Consider the following 22621-nt stretch of genomic DNA (forward strand, 5'->3'; position numbering starts at 1 on the left):
AAAACGCAAATCAAGCATGAAATTTGTACTATTTATAGATCCATTAATTTTCTTCCATGTATCTAATTCGAAGGAGGGGTTTTGAGTCTATCTCAGTGGCCATAGGGCAAGAAGCGGGGTACAGCGGGGACTTTGTACTGCAGGAGGAAGCCACAGTACCCCAAGAGAAACCACGCAGACATAGGGAGAACATCTGCACAGAAAGGACCTTCAAATCCAGGACCTTCTTGCTGTGAGGCAACAGTGCTAACTATCACACCACTGTGCTGCCCAAGCTTCTTACTGATTTAAAATCCTTTAAAGTTGTCAAAACCCCTTAAACCCCCCCCCCCCCCCCCCCCCCCCCGCCAAAGATAGTACAATAAGACATGAGTGTGTTCAGTTTCCAAATTTTCCATCCAGTTGGTCAAAACAGTGTTGAATGATGCGCTGATGTGTTTGCACTCTTAGGGCATTGTGTTGTATCCTTTTGAGCTGATGTGCATTCTGCATCTGTCTCAAGGTCACCATGAGACAAAAATAACTCGCTGTGCATTTCTGTCCCAGCCTATTTCCTGTCATCTGCTTTCGCTCAGCTGTCAGCATCTTCCTTCAGACACACACACACAACAAGCCTAGCAGAATTCAAGAAAGGGTCACCTTTGCTTACCTGGTCTCCCGTGTGACAAGGAAGAAGCTGTCATCGGGAGCGTCAATCCAATTAGGGCGCCTCTTGCGAATCATCACTCCTCCCCTGGTATTTCCACTGCTGCTGCTGCGGCCGTTATGCTGCAAAACATACATCCGAACGTTAGAGAGCAGTCGATGCAGCTGTAGAGGAAGTGTAAAGCAAATAGAAAATAAGCCTACCATGAGAGGTCCACCTGTTGTACCTGGGTTCTCTGCAAAAACAAACCCACAGCAGTGAGAGAAAGAGGCAAAGTACACATGAGGGAATCTGCCAGTTGCGAGTAGTATTGATTGGTTTTATTTCTTGTCCTAGTTACAAGTTGTGCAACAAATGACTGTGTTTCAATTTCAGTAAAAAAAAGTGAAGTTACCAATAAAAAACAAAGTGTCAAACTGAAGTTGAACCATCCAAATTATCCAAATGACCCCCATCTGCTGATTCGTTTTCATTAGAATTAGTTGTCATTCTCTCCAACGAGCTAGTTTAGATAAGAAATGGCAGAAAAGGTTATCAACTCCAGATGTATTCCTACTAATTGGATTTTTTATTAAGCATAAGGATAACAAAACATTGGATATCAACACTATTTATTCCCCAGACTTAATTCACATTATGAGCAACTTAAAAAAAAAGAAAGAAAGGATGCATTTTCTTTTTTCTTTTGAATGTGGGGGGCTTTAAACAGAATGGACTTTCTGCTTTTGAGCAGGATTAAATTAAGCAAATCTGAAAATAATTACCTTTGTGGGATTAAATCAGATCTCTTTTTCTTTTTACTGATTAATAAGAGTCTGTGATGTACCTGTGCGCCTGTCTGGGTCAGCCCTGCTGTGGTGATGATAGCTGCGTTTTCCCAGCATGCCGTGAGGCCCGTGTGGTAGAGAGGAGAGGAGGCGTCTAGGGGGAGGCGTCTGAAGGCCCGGGGTGCGGTGGGAGCGAGGGGCGTGGGTTGCTGGACGGGACTCTGGAAAAGACACACCGGAGGTGCATGAAGTGGCTCCTATAGACCATCTGAGTTATTTCTGCTCATGTTTTATTGGCTTAATGGGTTAGACTCCTACTGCTCAAACACTGACTGCGTGTTCATTTACCTAGAAACTGCAGGACACTAGTCAGAGTGCTCCTTTGGGCGGCTCTGGTTTTAGGTAGGCGAGTCCCCTGCCCTTCCGACACCCTTAACATGTCTAAACCAAACACACATACACAGAAATTTGTGTCAATCCCCTCTTCTCCCTGTATTTAAATTAAAAAAAACAACCCTATTTATCCGTTTATCAACATGAACATCTCATGCAGATGAAGATGGCCTCTTCTCAGGTACATGATTATGGATAAAGACCACAAGATGCAGGATTTGATGCAAAGGAGCAAATGACTGAGGTATTTTGCAGCGACTTGCTCTAAGGGAGGAGAAATCTCCCCCGCCTCTCACATGCGCATACAGATGTCAGCACATGCGTACATGCATGAAAACATATTGTAGACACATACATTCAATTATGAAGACGGCATGACAGCAGGCACTGGAGGTTGAGTCCATGCTGAGGAGTGGGGGAGGCGGGGGTGCCGCTGTGCTTCCTCTGAGTGTGGTGGAGTTGATGGACAGAGAACACAGACACATGAAGCACAAGGACTCGGAAAAGATGCTTTCAGGTGTGACTTTATTGCAGGTCTACTCCACATTCACACAGCAATGAAAGAAAAGAGCAAAAAAAAAAAAAGTAGAGGTAGAAGATGAGATGAGAATATTGCAACAGTCGTTAGAGAATGAAAGATGAGGGAGGGGAAATCGAAGGCGAGAAATGAGTCTTAGTGGCAAATCCTGTCCACAGGATATACGAGACAGGGTGGATTCATATGAATATTGCATGATTTGAAACACAGGAAATTAGCTGAGTGAATAATATGGCAAAAGGTCCATCCCCAAATGGGATCTGGACTCCTTATGATTGGGCCTGATCTACTAGGGGCGATGCAGCCAGCAGCTATACCCAAGTCTTCTCTTCACCTTCCTTCCTTCAGGGTTCCAAATCTGTCTGAAGCTCACAATCAATCCAAACAGTTCACTTTGTCTTGTACACAGATACACACATGATCAATAGGAGGGAAAAACGCATGTGCAAAAAAAAGAAGAAGTTTAAATTAAAAAAATATTTAAAAATGGTGATGGCAAAGACAGTGAAGCTGAGGTTCAGTATTTACAATGAACATATGTGGCTGAGACAACTCACTCAGTCATAACAGCACAGACTGGACACACCTTTACCAGGAGCGCCGTGCAAAATAGAGCTTTTCTTAATAAAATACATTTCCTCTACCAGCAACTTCAGCAAATATATACGGCTCAGACGAGACTTCTACTGGATGCTGTTACAATCTATTCATTATGACAGGAGCGACTTCAGTCACTGTGTGTGTGTGTGTGTGTGTGTGTGTGTGTGCGCGCATGTGTGTGGGTGCGTGTATCCCTGTTTAACCACTCGAACAATGGCTTTTGGTTCAAAGTGACTCAGAAACATAACAGGCAAAAGAATTAAAAAAAATAAAAATAAAGAAAAAACACGAATGAAAAGATGATCAAAACTCATAGTTATGAGGACAGGCAGTCTTTATTGGAAACGGGGGGGAGAATACAAAAAACAAAATAATAATAACAATAATTATAATAAAAACAGAAAGGAGACAGACGGAGGGGGTGGGTGGGGCAGAGGCGAGCAGAGATGTCGGGGGTTGATGGTGGGGCAGTCGGGTGAGGGGAGGTGTGTGTTGGTGTGTGTCTCTGTATGTTGTGTTCTGTCTGGAGATGTGTATGTGTATCCATGTGGCAGAAGTTAGGAGGAATTGAAAGAGCTCTTACACTCTGCCTTTATGGCCCCACAGTTAATGGGGACAAAGGGCCGGCGCGCAGCACGGCGCAGCCTGATGATGTCACGGCACATGTGCCGGGCCAGCTTGGTGAGGCGGGTGGCCTGCAGCAGGAAAGCCTGCTTGGTCTTCATGGAGGATTTGGGGCTGTTGCTGTTTCGCATCGGCACCATGTGGTTGGACTGGCGGGGAGCGTGACCCCTTGAGCGAGACTCCTGAGATCGAGGGAGGGACAGAAAGGAAGGAAAAAACAAACAAAAAAACAAACAAAACACAAAAGAAAATTAAATCAGTTTGACATCTGGCAGAAAATGTAAAAGTCAGAGATGGTTCAACAAATGGGAACTTCAGTTGAATGATTATATTTTTGCAGGGGGAAAAAAACACATCTTCATTTAAATGCAGCCTTAGTGCATATGTGCGCATCAAAGAGCTGCACTGAGCATAAAAACTCAAAAATAGACAATTTTGTTCAAAAAACCCCCAAAAGTGTATCATGTTAAAAATTCCAATAAAAAGGGAATAAAGGGGTTGAGTATACAGTGGGGCAAAAAAGTATTTAGTCAGCCACCGATTGTGCAAGTTCCCCCACTTAAAATGATGACAGAGGTCAGTAATTTGCACCAGAGGTACACTTCAACTGTGAGAGACAGAATGTGAAAAAAAATCCATGAATTCACATGGTAGGATTTGTAAAGAATTTATTCGTAAATCAGGGTGGAAAATAAGTATTTGGTCAATAACAAAAATACAACTCAATACTTTGTAACATAACCTTTGTTGGCAATAACAGAGGTCAAACGTTTACTATAGGTCTTTACCAGGTTTGCACACACAGTAGCTGGTATTTTGGCCCATTCCTCCATGCAGATCTTCTCAAGAGCAGTAATGTTTTGGGGCTGTCGCCGAGCAACACGGACTTTCAACTCCCGCCACAGATTTTCTATGGGGTTGAGGTCTGGAGACTGGCTAGGCCACTCCAGGACTTTCAAATGCTTCTTACGGAGCCACTCCTTTGTTGCCCGGGCGGTGTGTTTTGGATCATTGTCATGTTGGAAGACCCAGCCTCGTTTCATCTTCAAAGTTCTCACTGATGGAAGGAGGTTTTGGCTCAAAATCTCACGATACTTGGCCCCATTCATTCTGTCCTTAACACGGATCAGTCGTCCTGTCCCCTTGGCAGAAAAACAGCCCCATAGCATGATGTTTCCACCCCCATGCTTCACAGTAGGTATGGTGTTCTTGGGATGCAACTCAGTATTCTTCTTCCTCCAAACACGACGAGTTGAGTTTATACCAAAAAGTTCTACTTTGGTTTCATCTGACCACATGACATTCTCCCAATCCTCTGCTGTATCATCCATGTGCTCTCTGGCAAACTTCAGACGGGCCTGGACATGCACTGGCTTCAGCAGCGGAACACATCTGGCACTGCGGGATTTGATTCCCTGCCGTTGTAGTGTGTTACTGATGGTGACCTTTGTTACTTTGGTCCCAGCTCTCTGCAGGTCATTCACCAGGTCCCCCCGTGTGGTTCTGGGATCTTTGCTCACCGTTCTCATGATCATTTTGACCCCACGGGATGAGATCTTGCGTGGAGCCCCAGATCGAGGGAGATTATCAGTGATCTTGTATGTCTTCCATTTTCTGATGATTGCTCCCACAGTTGATTTTTTCACACCAAGCTGCTTGCCTATTGTAGATTCACTCTTCCCAGTCTGGTGCAGGTCTACAATTCTTTTCCTGGTGTCCTTCGAAAGCTCTTTGGTCTTGGCCATGGCGGAGTTTGGAGTCTGACTGGTTGAGGCTGTGGACAGGTGTCTTTTATACAGATGATGAGGTCAAACAGGTGCCATTCATACAGGTAATGAGTGGGGGACAGAAAAGCTTCTTACAGAAGACGTTACAGGTCTGTGAGAGCCAGGGATTTTCCTTGTTTGAGGTGACCAAATACTTATTTTCCACCCTGATTTACGAATAAATTCTTTACAAATCCTACCATGTGAATTCATGGATTTTTTTTCACATTCTGTCTCTCACAGTTGAAGTGTACCTCTGGTGCAAATTACTGACCTCTGTCATCATTTTAAGTGGGGGAACTTGCACAATCGGTGGCTGACTAAATACTTTTTTGCCCCACTGTATATATCATGCTGACCTTTATGTCACCAAAATTTAACTTGGATTTGGTTTTATTAACAATGGCTATTAGTTTAAAATGTAGAATGGTGGCTTTCTTGGAGGGAGGGGGGGGGGGGGGGGGTGGGGGGGTGCCAGAAAAGGTTTGATAATCACTGCACTAGCTTCTGTAATATTGGATTTTATTTTGAAAAACCATTATCAAAAGATTCACATTGGCTGGTTTGAAGGCTTTACCAAAAATCTGAAAAACAAATTAGATTTTACTTTTATTTATTATTAAAAACATGCATATTTAACACAAAACTGTTTTGTGGTTCAAAGAGGGGAGTCTAATTCACTCTGTCGTCACTGTGGAGGCTACTGTTCGTGGTGCTGTTGAACTGTATTGTGTAATACAGTGAGGAGAATCTAATCATTTGCCCGCCCCGTTTATGCCAGCGGATAATTACAGCCTCTAAAACGGCCATAAAGTTGAATCAGCAGCCTTCTGAAAACAGATAAAAATCAAGCCTTACAACCTTCCTGAGAGGATTTATTGCAGGACCGCTGCATTAGATAACTGGCAATCGAGCTTGTTTTGTGAAACAGAAGCAAAGCCATTGTTTTCAGATGAAGACTGATATTAGTAAAAGCTTCTATTATGGTTTCCATCAGCCACTTTCTTGGACTACTATTATTTTTACGTCTGGATATTTTGATATTTTGTCACTGCATCCATAAAATTTACATTAAGATCGTAAACGGGTTAAACTACTGAGTGCCTGATGGTCCCTTAAAAATATTTTTACTGCAGCACAATCAGCAACCTCTCCGGTGAGTCATCATGCAGCTAAACTCCAACTCCTTCATCTTAGACTGCAGCTAGCAATGGTAACCCTCGTTCTGCTCTGCACCAACGAGGGGCTTAGCATAGAGGACGGCTGGGTAATTAATCTTCCCAAGAGGCCACGAGAAACTGGGATTGCTATGAAGGGCTGCACCAATAGCTTATAAAGAGATAAAAATGAATACTGAGCAGAATGGAGATCAGCTTATCGTTACAGCCCTCCACAACAGACCAAGATTCTTGTGTTCTCAGTTTCTCCTTGAGAAAACCGATTGCCCACCTCTGACACAGAGGCACATGAACCAGTTCTCCATCTACTCCAAGCTTCTGGTTATGGTAACCTTCTGCTAGCAGAGGATCACCAAAATAACCCACACTACCATCACCAGCTGTATTCCAGTTGAAGAACATTTTTACCACAGCTTAAGATTATCTTTTTGGGAATGCCTCATCAGTGATGTGAAAGGGCCAGGAGCTAGCTGGTTTCTAGTGTCTGAACTTAAAATAAAGGCAAATTGTGGCCAAAAGAACAGCTTAAAATGTGTCACCAAATTGAAAGTGTCAGGAACGCTGCATCACACAGGAGGTACAGATTTTTACAAGTTTGTTTCAAAGGCTTTGTTTTTGTCTAACTCCAATATGAACATGTTTTAAGGACCTGCAGAAACCCTTCTCTGTACCCTCCACTGAGCTTACATTGCTTGCTGGAGTGGGTGAGGTCCTCTCCTCTGGACCCTCAGCTCTGCTTGGCATCTTCAGACCACCGTACTTCTTCCAGTACATCCAGCAGGAGACGCACAGACGGCACTGCATGTTTGGAGGCCCCCATGAATACCACTGGGCTGACTGCATGGCTGTTAATGTATGGAATCCATTAACACTTGTTAGAGAGATGACAGAAAAAAAACTGGTCTCAAGACACTAAGAATATTGATCTCCATCTTTCCCTGTGTGATTTTTATCAATATTCACACTACACAAGACGTCACACTATATACCTGCTACTGACTTTAAGTGCTTACAAACATGAAACAGTGCACAAGTCCATTGTACTGCAAAGTGAGCAGATATTAGGCATTTAGATTTATCATTTCCATCAAATAATTTTAGTTGTCAGCATTTTTTTAAAGATATTCTACATTTTACAGTAGATTTTAAGGGGAATGTTAGGATGTGTTCAAGAACTAATAAGCAGAACTCAGGTTATAATTTTTACAATTCTCCCAGTTCTCAGTGCAATTGAGTCCCACCAAGGGACACAAAAATGAATATCATCAATAAAATGTGACATCAGCTGAAGTCTGCTGCCGACAGATTTTTATGTCCAGCAGAATTATTATTACTGAAAAGTCAAATATCCAGAGAATCTTGCAACTTGTGTTATAGTGGATTGTTAGAATTCAGAAACAGTTATGTTGAAGGCACTTTATGCTACTTAGATTTTTGTTGACAAGGGGCAAAAAATGTGTATCCTCCAACAGGTTAATTTAAGGTGAAACTGGTCACAAAGAGTTAAACACTGCTGCACCAGAAGCCTTGGGGCGATTGGTTTGTTTTGGTTGCTAGCAGACTGCCACAGTTGCCTGCAGTTTGCACGCAAGATTTAGATTTACCTACAAATATATGCCAGCCCTTCCCTGAGCAGCAGCAAAACTGCATGGCACTACACAACCAGAAGCAGAGTCTGTACACTTTCAGTCTGTTTGGGAAATACTTTTTTTCCCCTTCTTTGTGATCGGTGGTTGCAGAGGGTCATCAAACGCTCTCTGGGCCTTTGTTCCAGGTTATTTATCAAAATCATTGCACCCATGCTTAAAAATGGCTCCCTTTGTAAGGGTGAAAGTAAAAGTAATAATAGAAGAGATAAGAAAGAAAGCAAAGTAGTTAAAATTACCTTGGTTTTGCTCTAGGACTGTGTGACTTGGGCTGTAGCTAACCACCCTGCTTGCTAATCCTCTTGCTAAGTGAAATCTAATATTTTTAGGCAGCTAGAGGCACTCTGTTAACACTCTGGGTTGCATACTGTGGGACAACGATTTCCCCTTTCAGTCTGTGAAGCTGTTAATAATAAGCAAAGACTGAAAATAAAAGGAAAGCATTTCTTCTTTAAGTAAGAGAAGCGACAGCTGTCTAAGGCTTCATTTGTTTCCATTAGATTTCTAATTGACTTATGTTCACTGCCCTCACCACTTAATTTCACACTTGCCATGGCTAATCACACACTCACTCACTCTCACACGCACACACTAACTCACTGTAGCAGCTTTCGCAGGCTCTGCCCCCTCCTGCTGCGTGGTAAGCCCCGGGGCCCGCTCCGTTCACCGTCGCCATCTTGCCATTGGTCATCGAGATCTGGTTGGGGTTGGGTTTGTTACTGTCAGAGGACAGACAAAGTGATTTAGGAAGCAGAATGACAGCAGCTATACTGCATAAAATCATCATCTGTCCACCACAAGCAGAGTAACAGACAAAAGACATCCAATGTCATCTGCAAACACTGAAATATGAAATAAAGAAACTTACTATGTGGGGATATAAACCTGCTTCAGCTTGCTTTCTGCCTCTGCTGCCTTCAGTCTCTTCTGTTCAAAGAGAAAAAAATGGATTTCTTCATTAATCCCAAAATAAAAACAACTGTTGCCTTTAACAAGCATTGCTTCAAATAAAACTCAGCCCTGCATCCTGAAAGTTGGAGTGTGGAATTACAGTGCTAATAATTAAATCTGTCAATGTAATTCAAAGGAGTTGTTTTCTCCTCTATGCTTTTTAGGGGCACATAAACACAATTTATATCTGAGCACATGAAATCCTTGGAGAGCAAAGGCTATTCCCTTGTGCATGCTATACATTTGGTTGCTCTTCTCAAACACAAGGACCTTTTTAACCAGATTTTTTGCTTCTTTGGTTGTAAACATGTTCTGCACCACCACGCCTATCTTAAGGGGCACTACGCTGTTTCTACACAGAGGGCAGTTTTATCATAAGACGTAACACTTAGTCTGTGAATAGCTATATAAAGTTTTCGATAGCTCTAGAAAAAGAAAAGGTTTAGTAGGCCGTGCAGCAAGCATTTTTCAAATTTATTAAGCAATGGAGGTCCAAGGAATGGTGCAACTGAATTAGACGTACAGTTCTTAAGCTGCACTCATACAGACTGCCACTTCAGAATTAATCACTGCAAATACCTTTATATCGTTATAATAAAAACATAACGAGGACCATTTTACTATGTCTGGCAGCTCAGAAAAAATAAAATAAAGTTTAAAAAAAAGATATTTCAAAAGTGGTCAGAGCTGTAGGTGAGAACTTTATTTCAATAGAAAGCCTGATTCTAGCCACTTCTACTTATTTTGTATCCCTAGGGACACGGTTATAATTTTAAAAACTGAACAAGCATGAAAACGTCACTTTTTAAGAGGGCAAAGGCATTTTTTGTCCCCTTTTATTTTAAAATGTTGTGGGGACCAATTTTGAACTGTGTGAAACCTTTTGATTTTACAGAAAGCCAGTTGGAATAGTTGTCGTGAACTGCTTTGGTTTTGTTGTGCATTTCTAATGAATCAATGAGTTTTTGCGCATTTTTAAAAGGAAACAAAATCTTGTGCTTAAGCTATTCAGCCCCTTTGAGAAGTCTTTTTTGAAGATGTGACTGCCTGATGCACTTTCCTTTTCTTTTCTTTTTTTACTCTTGCAGCTTCAAATAAACATAAAAACTGGAGTATCCTTTTCAGATTAAAGTCCCTTGTAGTAGTCAATAAAAAAAACAAAAATAAAAAAAGCTAGGACAAAGTTGCTTTATTTATTTATGCAGGAGGAGTTTTTGCCCACTGTCACAAGGAGTGCGATGCAGTTGTTAGGGGTGGCATCGTTCAGTTTAATCTTGTGTAAACGTAAGAACACACACTAATTACAAAAAAAAAAAAGATGCATGTAAAGAGCAGCTACATGGTTTTCTCACCTGTTGCACATATCTGTCTGTAGTCTTCCACATGTAGTAATACTCTATGATACTGGTCAGAGACTTCCACGGCAGCTTCACAAGAAGAAACGGTCGAGCACGGGGAGAGAAAGAGAGACAGACACAGAGCAAATTAATGATATTAATATCTCATGTTCTTGCCATCTGGGTGCGAAGCCTTCATGTATATTCATGAGCAAGAGGCATCGTGACCACAGAGGCTCAGAGTTACTGGCTTTGCTTGGTTCTGGGCCTCAGATGGAAACACAGAGAAATTCACACATTTAATAAGTATTCATGAGCACCTGGTGCCACCGCATACACCCATACCCTGGCTTTATTGTACAGTAGAGGTAGATGGTGGGAAGGAGAGTTCAAAAGAACCAAACAGTCATCCCTCACCCCCACAGGCTTGAAAGGCGAGTGCTAAAATTGGTAATTTTGTGCTTCACAGAACAGCAGCTTCAATTTATGCAGATTACAATGGATTTCCATTGTGACAGATTTTCACTGATGAGGGAGGACGACTCTTTGGAAACTTCTCAAAGCCCCAAAGTCGAACCTCTCAACTGTCCATCGGCATGCTGTGAATACATTTCACCACATGAAGACTTTAACTGGACAGTGAGCAGTCTCTCACAGTAACGGGTAACAACCAATCAAATGCTACATAAAAACAAAATATCTTAAAAGCACCATAAATAATGTAATATTCTTTTGAATAACTTCTACGTTAACAGGATTACCAGGCAGAATGATAACAAAACACTTACAAAGTCTTGTCGGATGTCATTGAAGTCTTTTCCATATTTCTCTAATGCCTCTTCAAACATGGCAGCTTCCGAGGCGCTCCACTCCTCCATCTCATCCCTGCAAAGCACCGGGCCCCCCGCTGGGACCAGTACGCTCAGCGCACTGGACAAATCGTAATTATGGCGGTGCAGTGTGTCCATCGCATGGAACTGTAATTAAGGCACGCAAAAAAAAAAAGCTTACAAAACCATAAATTAAATCCCAGCGAGGTGCTGCAGGGTTCGACTGTGTGTGTCCCACTGACCAGTGTGATATCTCGTGAGGCTGCAGCTGCACTCATGTGTAAGCTTGGCTGTCTAACAGAGCTGCTGCAGTCCAGCGCTCGGGCAAAGGTCCCGACCGCCCTGAAAATTACCCACAGTCAGTCAATACATGATACATATATGCACAGCTTACTGCATGGTCTGACATATTAATGTGCAGGGCTTGTCTGCAAAGTAAACACGAACAGCCTCACAGCTCAAAATATGCACTGGGTGGTATGGAGCAAAAATAAATGGCAAACACAGATGAGTCGTTCATCAGAAACAGTAAACAGTCGTTTGTTAACCAAAAAGCGATTTAAACCTTTGCGTGATTCATTTTTAATTCATTTTCATCCTCCCTTAGAAACAAAAACCCATGACAAATTCACATATGGAATGAATAAAAATGAAAATAATGAGCCGAACTTATGAGCCATGGCTCATAACAGTGTGAATTTATATTATCTCACTAAATATTTCAGCCAATCCTTTCACAGCACCACGGGCTATTAAAGTGCTAAAACTTAGAATTATTACATCTGTGAAACTGCCAATCCAGTGCATGCGATCAAGAAGTTGCTGTTGTAGATGTGAGGGCGACCTACCGTGCCACCACTAAGAATTGGTCTATCTGTTTGTTGGTGAGTGGGCACTCTGGATCCCACAGTTTCTCTTCTAGTTTGGCCTGATCTCTCTCATCTGCCTCACCTGCAAAGCCCAGAGACAACAGCTCACACACACAGTAGGATAACAATGGAGTTGCCTTCCACGCTTATTTGCTTATTAGTGATGGTTTTAATTATAAACTAATTACATTTTGTTTATGCTTTAGAAAAAGGGCTAGGAAAGAAATAAAGGTGAAATCTGCGATTCACCTTCTTGTAGCATTTCAGGTACATCTGCCTGAAAACGCGGTCCCACTCTGATCTCTCCTTTGTCAGCCAACAGGGTTTTCTGTGTTGGGTCATAAACCAGCGAATAGAAGAAGGTATCCTAAGGAAAACATCACATCCATTAATGTGGAGCTTCCCAGATTTTGGCAGGGCTGGGATTCCTGTGATCTCCAGGTGTTATAACAGATATAATTATACTTATGTGACAGACAACATGTCGAAATATAATAAAGAGTTTTAGTAAAAATATAATATAATCAGTCAACTGAGAAGAAAATATTACTCAACTGTTTACTGATTATTTGTTTAGGTTTTGACCGTTTAAGCAAACAATAAAAAAAACTGTTAAAAAAAGAATCAAGCCTAATTCTTTGCAATGGTATTTCTGTCATGTAACAGCTAGCTCCTAGGCCTTATCCAGTGAGCTACAGACACTGTGGATTCTTTATGTATTCCACTTTATGTCTACCCCAACAGCACCCTGTATTTTCCTGATGAACGAAATGAAACACTACGTTTTTCTCTATTGGTTAACAAACCCATTTTATAGCAATGTGAACCAGCACTGCGTCTGCCTCCGTGTACCAGAGGAACTTGTGCGCATGATGTCTTGATGCATACTCAATCATCCAGGTAAGTAAATCCCCAAAAGTTGATTCTGTTCATCTGGATGATTCTGTTCATCCAGATGAACAGAATCAACTTTTGGGGAGTTGTGCACATGATGTTACAAATGCAGAAGAAGAGTGGGCCAAGGTGCACGCACTAATTTGGATCTTCATAGATTTGCTCATGGTAAGTGAAGCAACCGTGAAGCAACCAGCTGCATCTAAACCCTTTAAGACACAAATTGATTATTTGTATTGAAACAAATTTCTAATGTGCGAGTCTTTTTTAGGAGTTTAATAACTGGCAGGGACACATCTGAAAAGCCTGAATACTTCCTGAAGCAACAGAAAAAAAAAGAAGAAAAGGAAAGAAAAAGCATGTAAATTATGACCGGACTTTCTATGATGCAGCTTGAGGTAACAAAAACCAGAAAGAGACATCAATTTGTTCCCCCCTCTCAGGCTTACCTCTTTGTCAAGGTATGAAAGAACGGCTTCAGTCTCATTCAATAATGCGACACTGCACTTCCCCCTAATGGAGAGAGAGGGGGGAGGAAGCACACACCATATAAAAACACAAACAAAGGAAGTGTGCACTGTGTGATGGATGGATTCATGGCTGAATGAGTGACTATCCATGGGCACTGCCTTTAGTTGACAAGCTGTACAGTCCATTTTCTGTATGTATTTGTATGCCTCTGTGCACTGTACCTGATATGTGTCGCAGGTAGACTCTCATACTGCCGGGAGAGGAAGAGCTCTCTGTGGCGGAGCTGGTGTTTCTGTTTTTCTGTTAGCTCTGTCTCTGTTGGGTTCTCCTTCTCCTCCTCGAGCTCCTCTGCAAAGGAAAAGACAAAACAAATGAATCCATTTTATGAGACACGTTTGTCATCAATATATCCCAGAAACAAAAAAAGAAAAAAGACAATGACTGATAAATGCAAAAAAAAAACATCAAAACTCACAGGTTCTTCAATTTATCCCTCAGACTGTAATTTCACATTTGTTAGCAGTGCTTTCTCAAATGAGGAGGCCCATGCTTTTTTGACTCTGGATTTGCTGGTTAGCACATAATACTAGGCAGTATATAAACATTAAATCACTGGTAAACAGTGCAGGCACTGCATACACTTTGAATAAATATAATTCTATAAGTGGATTTTCAATATACTAGAACTTATATAGTGTCACATTTATATGAGGAAAATGCATGCATTTGTCAGTTTCAGAGAGAAATCGAATTATTTTGTACATAGTCAGTGAGGTAAGACAAAGATCTTAATTAATAGGTTTGACATTTACAAGGGAATTACTTCAGCAGCTTTCACACCATATACAGTGAAAGATCCCAAGTAATGCTGAAGGAGGAAGCAGCGAAAAGCAGCGTTCATTTGAAAGTGAAATTTTTCAACTGCCACGAACATTATTTTATTCATCTGCAATGTGCTGAGGAAACAGCAAAAATTGCTTTGCTCGATTGATTAAAACCTAGTCTGCCAATCACGCGTCAATGGCTAAACTCTGAAAACATGACAGTATTGTTTGCTGAAGACAACATGTGGGTGGAACAGCAGCAGCAGCGAAAAATACACCAACATTAGAGTCTGGAAACTGTTGGCATTTCAGTTAATGTTACATTAAGAAAAGATAAAAATGTAATATCCTGAAAAGAGTTACTGTTAAAAATGTATAAACTGCAACAGATAGCATTTGTTGCAGAAAATACTCTGCACGTCATCTGCAAAGGCTCATGTTTTTGTAAAATACTATTATATATAATCCCCCTCTCACCCTGTGGGCAGTCTTTATTTGTTCTTCCAGCTCAGGTCCTCTACCAGAGGCCTGGGAGCTTGAGGGTCCTGTGCAGTATCTTAGCTGTTCCTAGGACTGCGCTCTTCTGAGCAGAGATCTCAGATGTCGTTGCTGGAATTTGCTGGAGCCACTCTCCCAGATTGGGGGGGTCGTCACTGCTCCGAGTGTTACCATGGGGACCAAAGTTGACTTTACTCTCCATCTTCTCTAGCTGCTCTCTCAGCCCTTGATTTTTCTCCAGCTTTGTGTTTCTCCTTACTGATGTTGCCATCATTTGGTATAGCTACATCCATCACTATGGCCTTTTTCCTCTGCTTGTCCACCACTGGTTAACCATCTGTATCCCACAGGATTTTAGCACGGTCATCTTTGGAGTCGTGTCCCATTGCGACCTCAAAGCCATACCTGTGTTCCTGTATAGTATGCTAGGCACATTGTTATGGTGTTGCCTGTATGCCCTGCCTGTTAGCATCTTGCACGCTGCTGTTATGCGCTGGATTTATTAAGGGCCTTAACCCCTTATTGATCTTGTGCTACCATGATTAGTGTCTCTGTACTGCCTTTCATTCCAGCCAATGGTAGGATTTTCTTTTAATTCAACACAGAAACATCTCATTACTAAAGTTAAGTGATGTCATAAGCTTAGTTAATGTTAAAACAGATGTATCTGATTGTACCATATCCAGTACAAAAGAGTAGGAATGCAGTCTGCTGAGATTTTAAAGCATCTAAATACTGTGTGATTACAGTGGTCCACAGGCTTAATAAAATATAAAGTTTGATACACGCAGACTGTACAGTGCCTGCTGAATTGAGGCCAAAATGTACAGCTGTTATTTCTCTTTCGCTTCTTTCAATGCAACATCCCCCCTTGACTCAGTCTTAACAGCTGGAGGACACTTCATACAAACCATTACTCAACCAGACTAAACACAAGGTTTTTCTTCTATTTTGTTTGAGTTTGTTTTTGTCCTCCCACATGTCCTGCTGTCATGTTGATCAGAAGATCATTTCTACCTGCGCTCTTGACTTCTGGGTGGTTAGTAGACAGTTATAACTGCAGTTACTGAGAAATGGACATCTTAAGTTTATAAGAATCTTAGGTTGGAAGAGCATTCGAGACACCTCTAACCATCTCTCACTGTGTGATCACCGCTCAGTTCCTTCCTTTGTTGGTTATCTTTTATCTGGGGCTGCCCCAAATTGCACAGCATACCCGGCTTCACACAAAGACAGAGCCACACATCTGTATCTTTCTACCTTCAACCCACACACTGATAGTCAGGTAATAAGTAAAAAGTTTTCAGCTGTGACTCTTACATAAACTTTCGTCCTGCAAAAATCAAATTTAGTTGCCGTTCTTTTGTTTTCCCTCTGAAATAATGTCAAACATAAATTAACTGTTTTTTTTACACTGCACTAGGCTGCCATAAATTTTATTGTTGTTTCTCAATTTTCTTCTGGCCAGCTGGCAGATGAAGGACACCAAACACCTTGCAGAACTGGCACAGCACTTTGATCAATGCTCTGTCTCTGCATACTGCAAGTTTTATCTTTTTGTTCTTGCTTTATGTTTATAAAGTCTACCTCAATCAGGATAACTGGTTTTTACTAGAGATGGCACGATACCACTTTTTTTTATGTCCGATACCGATATCATAAATTTGGATATCTGCCGATACCGATATGAATCCGATATAGTGTGTTTTTTAATCAATAAAACTTTTTTTAATATCTTGCTGCTTTTTGTATAAGTTTATACTCAAGTTTAAAAAAAACCCACTAAAGCTATTCTGTTATACCTGTATGCAAAAAATGCACTGCACCCAAAATATTTCATAGTTCAGCAATACTGATCAATCTAATAAACTTAAACCTACTCCATCCTTCCTATTCTGGTATTTTAAAGAGTAAGCAACCTAACTAATAGGGCTCTAAAACTCACAGCAAAAAAAAAAAAACATAGGGAACCACCCTCCACCTCATGATGCTTAATTGACGTAATCAACTTTAATTTGATGCAGTGTGAAAAAAAAATGCACAGAAATAAATTATTTTTCAAGAATAATTAAATAGATTCAACATCTTTCTTCAACAGAACTGCAGACTGCACAGATGGTACCTTCCCAAAGGAAAAAGTACTATAGCTTACTAGGGTATATTAGACTTAATAGTTACTATATACAGGAATGGACTTCTATATATTTTACATCAGATTAAACTTTGGGTGTAAGATTCGGATAATTATTTATTAAAAGCTAGACATTTTAAATGAGAATAAGAAAGAAAAGTATGTCTTTGTGCCCCCTTTTCCCTGTTCATGCCCTATCGGCCCCCCTGGCTAAACTTTGCTAGATCCGCCCCTGCACAGTTACCAGCCGTCAGCTACGTAGAAAAGGATCCTGGTGTAGAAAGTAATATTAAATAAATTCTAACAATGCTTTCCCAACAATGCTGGGAATGCTTTACAAACATTCAGAGATGAACTTACACATTTGCTTTACTTCTCTCTGGGATAACTTCCTCGGAGATGAAATGCCGGATTGGTAGTGAGGCTACAAATACACACAGCCGCTCTATCACGTGACCACACTGCTCCGACGTGCTGCGGTTATGATCCGAGTTACGCCATGTCGCAAGTTTTGTGAGGTGCTTTTTTGATATTTAATTGATCGGATTACATTTTTTATTTCTCTCCGATATCCGATCCAGTAATTTACAACAGTATCGGACCGATACCGATACGTAATATCGGATCGGTCTATTTCTAGTTTTTACCAGCAGTTCTATGACACATACACTGGGAACAGTATTTTTCCAGTCAGTGCTAAATGACGTGAATGCAGTAAACATGTTGTTTACTGGGTCTCCTGCTGCTCTTCATTGCAATCACCCACATCTAAACTGGAAATCTGCTTTGGTGGAAAGCATGTTTTTTACTTCGAGAAACTAACTATTAATGTGTTTTATTCTGGCCATTAGCCTTCTGGAATCAGGTAGTCTGCTTCCCACACTGAATAGGTGTTGCTGTGATGACACTTTCTTTTCCTTTTCACTTCACACATCCACACTCTAAAATGCAGTAACAAGCAATTGAGAAATTACTGTGAAATACAAACATGAATCCCCCCAAGTTGGAGTACAAATTTAAGTTTCAACGTCTCCATCTCTGGCATTAAAAACCTCTTATTTCTAGTTAAATGCGCAATTTACAAAGTTGCCAAGAGGAATCACTAATGGAAATGTCATTCTGATTGACAGAAAGCTTAATTACATTTTTTTCTGAAAAAAAAAAAAAAAAAATCAAAGTGTCATGTCTCAAGTTTAAAGTCTTTAAAAAATTCAGATAATTAAGTCATCCTGATATCATCTGTCATGTTGAAATTTAGCCATCACATTACATCCTCAAAACAAGAAGGTTCTGGGTTCAAAATCAAGACTCGGGCCCTTTTCTGTGGTGCTTGCTTGTTCTTTCCCAGTACTCCAGCCTCCTTCCACCATCTAAACCATGCGTGGGCTGCGTTGATTGGTAATACTAAACTGGCCCCAAGTGTGAATGGTTTCCTGTCTCTCTGTGACAGACTGATGACCAGTTCAGTCCAGGGTGTACCCTGCCTCTCAGCCTATGACAGCTGGAATCAGCTCCAGCCACTTGTGATCCTAAACTGCATAAGTGAAAGAAAATGGATGGATGTACGGATGGATTAATCTTCACCACTGGTTACACTTCTGTCATATAATTGACTAGTCTAAAATATCACAACTCTACTTAAAGGAAAAAGTACAATTTAGAATACAATATTTCATAGAGTCCAAGGTGACACTGCTTGATTTGTCCAACCAACAAAGACAAGTCACTCTAAAGTTTAGCAAAACAGAAAGAACCCATCCATCCAGTTTCTTCTGTTTATCTAATTCAGGGTCACAGTTGAGCTGGAGCCCATCCCCACCGCCAAAAAGCAAAAGGTGAGGTACACCCAGGACAGGTTGCCAGTCTGTCACCGGGACAACACAAAGACAGAAACCATTCACACTTACCCAAAAAGTTTATTCTGTTCATCTGAACATAGCGTTTTCAGTGGGAGAAACATTTTGTCACTCATCCAAGTGACTTCTTCAGTCTCCAACCTTTTGGGTTTTCCTTACCTGGATGATTGAGCATGCATCAAGACATTTACACTTACACTCCGACATAGAAGCAGTTTAGTCTCACCAATTAACCTAACCCCACTAACTGCATGTCTTTGGGCTGTGGAAGGAAGCCAGAGTACCCATCAAGAACATGCAAACTCCACATAGAACCAGATGGTGAATTAGAGCACAGAACCCTCTAATGCAAATACAACAATGTGTATTAATGCAAACACAATCTAAAGAAACTGTACTGTTTTACACAGATGCTTGAAGGGAATCCTTCACATATGATGCGTCACGACTGATACTCACTTGCATGTTTATCTGCAAGCTGGATGAGGCTGTGGGAGATGTCTCTCCTTCTGTAGAAACAAACTACCTTGGCCTCCACGTTCCCACTGGCAGTCTAAAAGAGAGGAGGAGAGACATCCAGGTTGACTCAAATAAGTGGCAACACCTACCTGTGCAACCCTGTAATTTCCCAAGAGACCTGGCTCCTTTGTGTACCTATCAAGCTGTGCTCAAACTCAGCCAGTATTAAATGTCGTGACTGATGACTAGATGTGGGGGTAAAAGGTTTGAAAAAGGATTGAAGAAGAAAAAGAAACAACATATACTCCCCACCTACCTGCTTCCAAGTTTGTGTACAAAAGCAAATGTATCTATATAAAAAGGGATCTGGAGTAAATAACAGGAACAACGATGTGCATATCGATGCACTAGCTAAAGCCACAAAAATGTCCATCGTGCTTGATCAAGCACTCCATTTCACCTTTACCAATACGATAAGCTTCATACAGCTTGTATTTGCAACAGCAGAGCTTTATTAAATAGTATCATGCTGCAGGGACTTCCTGTTACTTCATCATTTATGATAATTACGATGTCTCCTGTCTTTAGATTATAACATTGAGCCTCAGTACACTCTTTCAGGATGATAATGTGATCTAGCATTATTCCACCCACACAATCTAATAATGACCTGCATTTATCTGAACATCTCAGTGCAAGCATGACACAGGAAAAGCTTTTACACACCTATTAACGATGCTTGTGAAGGATTTCGAACAAAATAAAACAGGAATTACGGTAAAATGCCGAGAGAGAAAAGAGAGCAACAACACTGTTCAAGGTTGGTATCAGCTTATAATTAAAATAAATCTGCATCTTTAGCCCAAAGCTACATGAGCTTGTGAAATGTTGATAATAATCACCCCGCCTACACACACAGGTGTGTCAAGTCATACTAATAACAGTTGGTAGATCAGGGAACACCTGTCTTTTCAAGCCATATTACAAACAAGGTCACAAAATCCACACAAACAATGGGAAAGTGATGGGGTGGGGACAGGAGCACAGAGGAATTCAAGGAATTCTCTAACATATTCTCACACCCATGAAAATGAAAAACGCACACATCAGTACCTTATTGAGTTCTTCTATCCGACGGATCAGGTAAGGGTTACTGGAGGAGTTCTCAAAGAATACATAGTCTGCAACAGGAAACACGCACATCATATATTTAAATATATAGACCACATGAACTAATACATTGGCACTACAGTAGGTCAAATCAATGTGACAATGTCAATAAAGACAATAAAAACTTCAATATGCCATTAAAAAAAAAAAAAAGATTGCCCATGCATATAAATAACATCACCAGATGCCAGTATAGCTCTCTGGGTTTGAGTAGATGACCCATATGCCGTAAGCCTAATGCAGAAGCACTGGTTTGAATCCCCGTCTTTCTTCCAGCTTATGTGTCTTCTAGACACTGCCAGGTCCCAACAAATGGGACAAATAAAATAAATGTAACAATATCTCTATTTTTTTATTAAACTTTACACAACTTTAGGTTGTGGCAAAGGCAGCATTCACACAAAGTCTGTAATATTTCATTTCACATGTTCCAGACTTTTAAACGGTGCAGCGGCATATTTGTCAGAGTTGTCAAAATTCGTATCACTTCATGCATGCCATTAAAGTGCCATTAAAGTCTATGTATCATCATGCTAATGTGTATGATAACCCTCAGCCTCTGGGATGGGAATGTACTGCACATCAGTGTTGCAATGCTGTAAAAAAATCAAAACCAAAACAAACCCTAAATAAATGAATAAACTACAGATCCCATATTTTTTGTTTGCAATGTAGCAGCAAAATACTGACTACATTTGTTAAGACTTGTTCCATACAGGGAGAAAAACTGTACCTGAATGTACCTGGAAGTTTGTGTGCCCTACCGACAAGTTCACGGAGTTTACAATGAGCACCTAAAAGCAGCAGGAGAAGTTAGCCTAAAGGTGACGTGAGGGGACAATAAGCTGATGCACCTCGAAAATACCGTTTATAAAGTGCTGCAAGATATGTCATTAGACGCCTATAGTTTGCGTGGCATGTCAAGCATTAATGCAATTAGGCTACGTGGCCGTCTGTGTATGGATTTAAAGCTCAAGTATTCGTGAATAAATGTGTAAAAGCAGACGCAGCGACGCCATGCGCGGAGACAATAATTTGATGTTGAATTACAGTAGACTGCTAAGGAGCTAGCTAGCAAATCAGCCAGCCTGCATCCCTGTTTGATAATTAATTGCACTTGTGGTTACTGTAGGTGGTCACTTTGGCAAAACAGTTTGGCACCTGATGTTACCGAGATGGTTAAATACGATCATTAAATGCAGCAAACGAGCGCTGAGACGGCATTAATGGTAATCAGTGAAGCCATCGCTGGTGCTAACGTTAGCTAAATAAGGTCTCGTACTAATGGCTGCATGCCAGGAGTGGCAAATACAAAGGCAGCTTCAGACTGTTCGTGGTAGCATGTTAACAACCTTTGAAACACACGTCTAGTCGTGAGGTCTATCCGTGTAGAAGCCCCCTGTATCCCGTGGTCTAAGAATTCAGAAACCCGGGGAGCAGCAAACAAGTGAAAAATGTTTACATTGCCAGCTAACCATTTAGCAAGCTGGCGGCTAGCTGCTGTGGCCACGACAGACGCGAGGCCTGACCCATTTTGAATCTCAAATATACACCAACTCTCACCTTCCTGCTTCAACTTAACGCGTCCGCGTTGCTGTAGCACATCCGCATCTCCACCATTAAATGCAAACGGCTCAAAATAACACAAAATAACGCCCAGAAGGTGCAAAACTGTAACGGTTTCTCTTTGATAAAAAGATCCACATTGACATACATACCTCCGACCCGGTACATGTTGGCCGCCATTTCTGCCCTCCCAGTGTGCAAACCATAAACTAAGAGAAATGGAATAAATTAATAAAAACAATAAAAGTTACTCTCTTTGAAGGGAAGAGGAGCGACAAATTAAGATGGTCGGGACTCCGGATGTGTAACCTATCGGGAGAATTATGGCAATTCAACCCCCCCCCTCCTCCTTCGAGTCACAGCACCCTTTATGATACAGTTAACTCACGGCAGCCAAAAGAAGTCGGATCAACCCGAAAAACCACTGCTGACGCTGGAGGGGGCCCGCGCACGCGCAGCACAACCACACGCGGCCCACACGCGCAGACACCAGCCCACCTCAGAAAACATAAGAAAGCAGTATGTACATTATTTTTTAGGACATTTTTATATCTGTAAAGCCAGAAGTTTAAACTTTAATCTAATCATTGAAACTGAGTCTCTCTAA

General features: G+C 41.2%; 1 protein-coding gene across 3 annotated transcripts in view; it reads right to left on the reverse strand.

Moving 5' to 3' along the window:
- The window catches only part of mta3 (metastasis associated 1 family, member 3), a 31498-nt gene extending 9044 nt beyond the window's left edge, over positions 1-22454 (reverse strand). The window contains exons 1-19 of one of the 3 annotated variants that reach the window (XR_014875628.1): positions 22167-22452; positions 20392-20459; positions 19279-19372; positions 13732-13858; positions 13489-13552; positions 12395-12512; positions 12125-12227; positions 11519-11618; positions 11235-11423; positions 10462-10536; positions 9027-9085; positions 8759-8877; positions 7200-7357; positions 3528-3750; positions 1762-1854; positions 1473-1634; positions 1041-1148; positions 850-881; positions 366-768 (exon numbers count right to left, since the gene is read on the reverse strand). Coding sequence is in view for 2 of the 3 variants with exons in the window: in XM_085169680.1 (XP_085025806.1) it covers positions 650-768; positions 850-881; positions 1473-1634; positions 1762-1854; positions 3528-3750; positions 7200-7357; positions 8759-8877; positions 9027-9085; positions 10462-10536; positions 11235-11423; positions 11519-11618; positions 12125-12227; positions 12395-12512; positions 13489-13552; positions 13732-13858; positions 19279-19372; positions 20392-20459; positions 22167-22194 (1931 nt within the window). In the remaining variant the exon portion in view is untranslated. Of the gene's footprint in view, positions 1-365; positions 769-849; positions 1149-1472; positions 1635-1761; positions 1855-3527; positions 3751-7199; positions 7358-8758; positions 8878-9026; positions 9086-10461; positions 10537-11234; positions 11424-11518; positions 11619-12124; positions 12228-12394; positions 12513-13488; positions 13553-13731; positions 13859-19278; positions 19373-20391; positions 20460-22166 lie in introns of those variants that run through there. The other 2 variants (XM_085169680.1, XM_085169681.1) reach the window with 2 other exon arrangements.
- Positions 22455-22621: the final 167 nt, after the last annotated feature.

This window comes from Neolamprologus multifasciatus, chromosome 8 (assembly GCF_963576455.1).
Source record: "Neolamprologus multifasciatus chromosome 8, fNeoMul1.2, whole genome shotgun sequence".
NCBI lineage: Eukaryota > Metazoa > Chordata > Actinopteri > Cichliformes > Cichlidae > Neolamprologus > Neolamprologus multifasciatus.